The 8,763-nt window shown below is 40.6% G+C and overlaps 1 protein-coding gene across 2 annotated transcripts in view; it reads right to left on the reverse strand.

The window, feature by feature from the left end:
* Window positions 1-3,704: 3,704 nt before the first annotated feature.
* The window catches only part of LOC103519521, a 6,026-nt gene continuing 967 nt past the window's right edge, over window positions 3,705-8,763 (reverse strand). For both annotated transcript variants that reach the window (XM_008484609.2, XM_008484608.2), the window contains 3 exons: window positions 7,542-7,714; window positions 6,827-6,985; window positions 3,705-3,757 (listed from right to left, as the gene is read on the reverse strand). In XM_008484609.2, the coding sequence (XP_008482831.1) occupies window positions 3,722-3,757; window positions 6,827-6,985; window positions 7,542-7,714 (368 nt within the window). In that variant the 3' untranslated portion in view covers window positions 3,705-3,721. The remainder of the gene's footprint in view (window positions 3,758-6,826; window positions 6,986-7,541; window positions 7,715-8,763) is intronic.

An 8,763-nucleotide genomic window follows, 5' to 3' on the forward strand; every position in this document is an offset into this window, starting at 1 on the left:
ATAGCAGCTTCCGCTAGTCCAACTTGTAGTTTTTATCAAGTCTGGTTTCATTATTTTAATAGCAGTGTTGCAGATATCATTCACGAACCATCCTCCTTGTCTCGTTTTGATTATGTTTGGTTCCGACACTAGTATGATGCTTGCATCGTGATCTTTAGCTGACTCTACCATTAGGTCCAAGCCAGCCCTTGACCTTTGTAGATTGGCTTGAAGGACTATCAATTTGTTATTGAACTGCCTTTTTGATAAACCATTCTTCTATAGGTTGGGCAACTCATTGAGTCCGCTCTATGTCCTTCTTTGTTGCAGGTAGGACAGAAGCTTTGGTTAGTGCATTCTTTGCTTTCGTGTCCTTGTTTTGTACATCTCATACACTGTTTTTCCAGTTTTAATTTTGATTTGCAGTTTCGCATTGTATGACCCAGCTTGAGGCAGTTCGTGCAGTACATACGTACGTACGTTACGTACGTACGTAACGTACAGACCATGGGCTGAAAAGCACTTTTTTGGAATCAGGGGACCCCAAAACGGATATTTCCACCCATTTCCCGATTTTGAAAATTTGGACCGATTGCAAACTTTCATTATCAGGGGACCCCAAAACGGATATTTCCACCCATTTCCCGATTTTGAAAATTTGGACCGATTGCAATACTTTCATTACAGTATAGCCGCTAAACTGTAGTACAGTCGAACCTGGATAAACGAGACCTGGATAAACGAGAAACCTGGATAAACAAGAAATTTTCAAATCCCCTTCATTTTCGGGCCAAAAACCTGGTTTAACGAGAAAATAAAACCTCTATAAACGAGAAAATGGCCCCTTTTTTGCTAAGTCCCACGCTCATATAAACAAGGCAAAATGGACCTCTATAAACGAGAATTCAAATCTCCGAGCCGCTGGAGTCCCACGCTCATATAAAATTTGGACCGATTGCAATACTTTCATTACTAGTATAGCTCGCTATACTGTAGTACATAATAGAAAGTAAAAAGGTGACAAAAGAGATCTAAACTGTTACAGACCCATAAGTTTATTAAATGTAGCCTACAAATCTATATAAATAAAATTGTAGATTTGTCTGTACATTGCTTAGAATCGTGAAATTTTTAGTTATTCTTACTCCTTATGCATCCACGATTCCAAAAATCACATTAAAAAAATTCTGTCTCTCTGTCTGTCCATCTGTCTGTCTGTGGGTATGTCTGTCTGTCACGCTAAATAGACCTTTGGTTGTCCTCTTTTCACGAGAAAACGGCTCGACCGATTTTGATGAAATTTTTTGTGGTTGTTGAGAAAAGTACTCCGGGTGACATAGGCTACTTGAAATTTTCACACTCCATCCTGATTCAAAATGGCGGCGGTTCAAAAACGTGAAGAAAATGGCCTAATAGACCGTTTTTGTCCTCTTTTCACGAGAAAACGGCTCAACCGATTTTGATTAAATTTTTTGTGGTTGTTAAGAAGAGTACTTGGGGTCACATAGGCTACTTAAAATTGTCACATTCCATTCTGATTCAAAATGGCGGCGGTAATCGTGAAGAAAATGGCCTACTTTGTTGACAGACCCGTTTTTGTCCTCTTTTCACGAGTAAACTGCTCGACTGATTATTATGTTGCTCTGTGGGACATGTCAGGGAGCGCGTAGCGCGACCTTGTGTGTGTGTGTGTCTGTGTGTGATGTGTGTGGGTGGTGAGTGTGTGTGGTGAGTGATGGGTGGGTGGGTGTGTGTTTGTGTGTGTGTTGTGATGGTTGTGTGTGTGTGGTGGGATGGGTGTGTGTGGTGGGATGGGTGTGGTGTGGTGGTGTGTGTGGTGGGATGGGTGTGGTGTGGTGGTGTGTGTGGTGGGATGGGTGTGGTGTGTGTGGTGGGATGGGTGTGGTGTGTGTGCGTGTATGTGGTGGGTGTGTTGTGTGTGTGGTGGGATGTGTGATGGGTGTGGTGGGATGTGTGATGGGTGTGGTGGTGGATGTGGTGTGTGGTGTGGGGTGATGGGATGTGTGTGGTGTGTGGGCTGTGGGGGTGTGTTTGTGTGTGTGTGGTGTGTGTGTGGGGGTGTGTTTGTGTGTGTGTGGTCCCGTACAAAGGACGGGTCAACCACTAGTTATTTTCTAAGATCCTAGTTAGCAGACTCTCACATGAATTAGATAGAAATCAGCCCCCAGAGCAAGCTGGATTTAGGAGTGGCTTTGCTACAACAGACCACATCTTTGTTGTACGAGAAGTTATAAGGAAAGCAGAAGAGTTTGGCTCCCCATTGTGTTTGTTATTTGTAGACTACCTTAAAGCATTTGATTCCGTGAAGGTGGGGGCAGTTTTTGAGGCATTGAAGGAACAGGGGATAGGGGTGGAATACATAGAGATGCTCCAGATACTGTGTAGGTACGGAGGTTTAGGTAGTAGGTACATCGTATGGATAAAACACTGTACGGACGGTACAACGTATGAACTGTACAGCGTTCGGAAGGTACAGTGTGCAGACCATACAGCATAGGTACGGAAGTTTAGGTACATCGTATGGATAAAACACCGTACGGACGGTACAACGTATGAACTGTACAGCGTTCGGAAGGTACAGTGTACAGACCATACAGCATAGGTAAGGAAGTTTAGGTACATCGTATGGATAAAACACGGTACGGACGGTACAACGTATGAACTGTACAGTGTTCGGAAGGTACAGTGTGCAGACCATACAGCATAGGTACGGAAGTTTAGGTACATCGTATGGATAAAACACCGTACGGACGGTACAATGTATGGATAAAACACCGTACGGACGGTACAACGTATGAACTGTACAGCGTTCGGAAGGTACAGTGTGCAGACCATACAGCATAGGTAAGGAAGTTTAGGTACATCGTATGGATAAAACACCGTACGGACGGTACAACGTATGAACTGTACAGCGTTCGGAAGGTACAGTGTGCAGACCATACAGCATAGGTAAGGAAGTTTAGGTACATCGTATGGATAAAACACCGTACGGACGGTACAACGTATGAACTGTACAGCTATCGGAAGGTACAGTGTGCAGACCATACAGCGTAGGTACGGAAGTTTAGGTACATCGTATGGATAAAACACCGTACGGACGGTACAACGTATGAACTGTACAGCGTTCGGAAGGTACAGTGTACAGACCATACAGTGTAGGTACGGAAGGTATGTACATCGTACGGACGGTACAGTGACTGACGTATCGTCCCTTAGAATGGTACTTAATCGGGGGAGGGGGCGAGGGGGGATAGATATTTCAAAGAATTTCTTTTAAATTTATTTGAACATATCTACGTATTACGTACATATTTACGTAAGCATACCTACTTATTTACAATAATTGAGGGGCGCGCAGCAAGAAGGGCAAATGTAGCAAAATCGCATTTTCGGGAAAACGCATTTAAAGTTTTTCCTACTAATACAAAATTGTTTGTTTACAAAAAGGATTTTTTCGTGTAACTTCGCGAAAAATCGAGATAATTTTTTCTGTGCTGTGTAGAGAACAAAATTCCGCGTCGAATAGGCCTGTATACGCAAAAAGGGCAAAAGTCGACTTTTGACCTTCTTGCTGCGCGCCCCTCAATTGATATAATGTATTCATTTTTACTTTTTTTATTTTATTTTTTTAATCCGAAAACAAACGATCTCGTAAAATCATTAATAGGGAGAAGTACGTTGGTATTTTCACCAATCAAACTATTTGTTCTCCTGAGGCTTCTTAATTTCTTCTCACGAGGAGGTCCATATTGTAGAGCTGTGAACGAAGAGTGCACAAAGGAAATAATTACTATACCTATAATAGGTATTTAAGAGAGGTTGAATGATGATTACTGAACGGGCGGTCTGAAGACAATGTGTACAAAATTTAATGTCATTCCTCATGTTGCTATACGTTCTGTTCTGACTCCTCAATAGAAAATGCAATGTATGTAATACCATAATAGAAAGTACTTGGAGAAGTGTTTTACATGATGATAATCAGAATTCATCTCGGAGACCTGAGAGTACAAAATTTCTGATGACAATGAATCTCTGATAGAACACAAGACTGACTTTCTAAGAATACCTACTACATCCAGTTCGTATGTTTGTCTTCAAACTAATACCCCTGCTGACTATTTTCAGTGATGTATTTCTATAGTGGTATTTAGGAAGCCTAGATACAATCAGAACACAAGATCTCTTAGCTCAAATGATGAGGTTATTTTACTTGTACATCCTGAGAGTACTTGAGTAAATTAATGAAACAGTAATGTTTACACTTTACAATCCCTACCTGATGAGCTCTGAACTACCCTTGGACATAATTGCTTTAACAAATTTTGCAAATTGAATAACAGGATTTTATCAAGTACATAACATTTTTAATTTCTTTGGCAGTTAAAAGGAAGGATTAAACGGTCTATGATATTCAAATGTTTGATACTCATTCCAACAATATTTTATTTTAGAAGATATGTAGGTGTAATACTCTTGCACATCCTGAGTAACTGAGGTTGAATGATGATCACTGAACGGGCGGTCTGAAGACAATGTGTACAAAATTAAATGTCAATCCTCATGTTGCTATACGTTCTGTTCTGACTCCTCAACTCGGCATAATTGCTTTAACAAATTTTGCAAATTGAATAACAGGATTTTATCAAGTACATAACATTTTTAATTTCTTTGGCAGTTAGAAGGAAGGATTAAAAGGTCTATGATATTCAAATGTTTGATACTCATTCCAACAATATTTTATTTTAGAAGATATGTAGGTGTAATACTTCTACACACCCCGAGTAACTGAGGTTGAATGATGAATACTGAACGGGCGGTCTGAAGACAATGTGTACAAAATTAAATGTCAATCCTCATGTTGCTATACGTTCTGTTCTGACTCCTCAACTTGGAAACAATTTTATCCTTATTGAGCCACACTTACACTAAAGGGGGTTTTCCCCCCTTGCATTGGTTTTGTGTTATGGCCCCTAACCAAGCTCCCCATCACTTTCTCTGGTGTATTCTTTGTGACATGGAATGTGTTTCACATGATGATAATTCAGAATTCATCTCGGAGACCTGAGAGTACAAAATTTCTGATGTAATAGGTATTATAATCTCCTACTCCTGTAAAAAAAGAGTTTGATAGAGGGAAATAACTGTAACTGCTAAGGTCTTATCGTCCCGAAAGCGAAGAAAGAAGAGGGAACTGTAACTGCTAAGGTCTTATCGTCCCGTAAGCGAAGAAATAAGGCAGACAGGATAGAAGAAAGCCAGCCGAACGAACCTTGTCTGTTCAGGATAAAATCCGCTCCGGGTGTACTTGAGTAAATTAATGCAATCTTATTGATTAGACACCTATCTGATGGGTATTGGATTTTCTGTCCATCAATTTCTCTTATTTTTAGGTCAAATCACATCTCAATATGACACTCATATTGAGATGGGCTCAGATTGGAGGAATATCTGTTATCTCAAATTGCATTAATCTTTCAAAAATTACAAATTTGAAAGGTACCTATCTACCTATTCTTTTTTATCATGGAAAGAAAGAAAAAAATGACATTACTATTTAAGAGAGGAGGAACCCTGTCACCCGACTAGGCTGCCGGAACCCTAGTTTTTTTTCTCCGTGCACCCGATAGTAAAGGAGCAAAAGTGAAGCCCAGGGAGAGGCCCGAGCCGCCTCCCTAAATGGGGCCCTGATATTTAGTTGTAAGTCTTCGTGATTTGATCTTTGTTCTAAAGTTCAACTCTGTGGATAATATGTGGTTACTGTGGGAGCTGGGTTACAGAAAGGATACTTCGGATACCAGATACGGAGCACGAGATTAGCTATGCACTATGCAATGCATATCTTTACATACATATTTGACCATATATTATTAGGTGATAAAGTTTGATAGAAGGAGCTTTAACAGCTAAAGATCTTATCGTCTCAAAAGCGAAGAAGGAAGACAGGATAGAAGAAAGCCGGCTGGTTCGAGAACGAACCTCATCTGTTTAGGAGAAAATCCACCCTGGCGGTAATCGAACCCGCGACCAAGCGCTTACAAGGCCGACGTTTTATTTTTTATTTTTTTTTTTCCTGAATGAATTTTCTGAAATTTTCTTTTTTTTTCTGAATGAATACATAGATACCTACTCCAATATCACTGGGTTGTACTATCAGGATGATGAGAGGCAAAGGGAAGCAGTACTTCCTTGAAAGCTTTATCAAGAGGAAACTAATATGAGAGGAGATAGGATTGAATGTAGTGTGATAAGAGAATGGAATCATAGAGAATCCGTGTCAAAGAGATAACGCCGATGATGCTCGTGTTGAAATACCTACAATGCGTTTTAGGAATAAGCTATTATTATTTTCGTCTTTTTTACTTTCCTTATCCTATAGGAAGGAAAGTAATGTAATCGGGTCAAAATTTCGATGGTCAGTTTTTAGTGCCAAAACACGTGGTGGGAATCGAACCCGCGACCTAGCGTTTACAAGGCAAACGCGCTACCCTCCAAGATAACTAGGCTGGCTAAAAATAAAATATAAAATGTGGCTATCTAATATGTAATATGACTTGAGTGTTGAGTGTGACCCCCAGCAGTCTTTATCGAAAATCGGGCTTTAACCCATCAAGTGAACCAAGGTTTAAAGGTAGACTACCATCACGTCACGTCATGTCACGTGACGTGATAGTAATATAGGTGTCCTGAACGAAATTACCCACAATATTATTTAAAAAAAACTTTGAACTACATCTTTCTGACTCCCCATGACTTCACGTGACGTGATGATAGTGTGTTTCTACCTTAAAAGTTTTCGGTTTGGCGGCTAGTAAACTTCTCTTACCGTTAAAATGCTGATGGTGAGTGAGGTTGCACCAACAGCCAGCATGATCAATCGCTGCCGATGAAACTTCTTGTACCCTTCCTTGAAACTCCCCTGGGGCACAGGCTGCAGGTCCATGAGGCAGGGCCCGCACCAGTCACCCCCCGATGATACAGGGGCCTGATGGAATACAAAAAATTAGTTCCCCCTTCGCCCGCCTAGTTAGCCACCTTGTAAGCACTAGCACTAGACCCCGGTCAAACCTCTTAAAAGAAAAAAAAGTTCCCCACCTGCCATGTCAGCGGTGATAGAGCGTCACACCAGTCCCCCAAAGGATCACTGAAGTTAAGCCTGGGTAATATCCAGATGAGTGACCGTCTGGGAAATTACGTGGTTCTGGCTTTTCTCGAAGTAGGCGAGTGCGGAATAGTAGGCCTCGCCGAATTGAGGGTAAAACACGATGGGCGGATATACCGGGGGGGGGGAAAGGCATTTTGCCGTACCTTGGGGAGGGCACAGATTCAAGCCGTGTCAGTAACTGCACAAGTTAGCGTTTGTTGTTCAATATCTGCTTAAAATAGGAGCACCCCCCCTCCCCGTCGACACATCCTCTTCAGTTTGTGCCCCTCCAAAACCAGAGGGCTGTATCTGCCCATGTAAAGCAAACGTCATCAGCTTAGGTAGATGAGAGGAGGCACCATTTTAAACCAATTTTATTATTTACTTTTCCCCTTACTGTAGTTGACGTGAATGGGATAGGGCCACACTTCATCTCGAACTTATTGCATGGAGAATGCGGATGTCCATCATCAGGATATGCAACCTCCAGTTTGTGAGACACACTGGTGTCACCGCCAGATTTCGAGTGGAATACATTTACAATGCCGCCATTTAGCGCCGGGCCACCATCTGAAACATTTTTTACTTTTTATTACAACGGTATTTTTTTTTTTTTTTTTTTTTTTTTTTTTTTTTAAAGACAGTAATGTTTACACTTTACAATCCCTACCTGATGAGCTCTGAACTACCCTTGGATATAACATATAATTGCGTTATTTTTAACAATTTTGATAAATTAAACATGTTATTATGAAGTACCTAATATTTATTCTTTAGCAATTAGGACCATTTGATACTCATTCCAACATTATTTTATTTTAGAAAATATGTAGGTGTAATACTCTTGCACACCCCGAGTAACTGAGGTTGCCTAGGTGTACGAGCAAATAGCCCTAAAAGTTGGGTTAGGCTTATACGAATCCTTAGGCTTGAAGTTACTTCCTCACACCTTTCTGAGGGAAAGGCTAGCTTCCTTTGAAGGGCATCATTTCCCTTTGAGGGGAAATTTTGGAGACACTCTTATACCTAACAAAGTCATACAGTGTTTCATGTGATGATAATCAGAATTCATCTCGGAGACCTGAGAGTACAAAAATTTCTGATGACAGTGAATTTCTGATGAAACAAGATTTTCCTTTAAGTTCTTACCTCACAAGAAATGCTTACTTCAACTTCTCAAACCTAATATCTGGAATCAGCTTCAATTTTGTGAGGCTTTTGGTATTGACAGACCTTTATTAACTTTAAAAAAAGCCATACAGTGTTTCATGTGATGATAATCAGAATTCATCTCGGAGACCTGAGAGTACAAAAATTTCTGATGACAGTGAATAATTTCTGATGAAACAAGATTTTCCTTTAAGTTCTTACCTCACAAGAAATGCTTACTTCAACTTCTCAAACCTAATATCTGGAATCAGTGTAATTATTGAGTTCAATTTTTCACATACTAGCCCAAGAGTATGAACCTAAAAATGTGAGAAATCCTTGCTCAAATGATGAGACTATTTTACTTGTGCATCCTGAGAGCACTTGAGTATCATCAACCATCAAAATCGGTCCAGTGGTTTAGGCTGTAGAGCGGTCAACGTCAAAGAAGAAGCGGAAGAGGAAGCGGA

Source organism: Diaphorina citri, unplaced genomic scaffold (genome assembly GCF_000475195.1).
Source record: "Diaphorina citri unplaced genomic scaffold, Diaci psyllid genome assembly version 1.1 scaffold2772, whole genome shotgun sequence".
Taxonomy (NCBI): Eukaryota; Metazoa; Arthropoda; class Insecta; order Hemiptera; family Psyllidae; genus Diaphorina; species Diaphorina citri.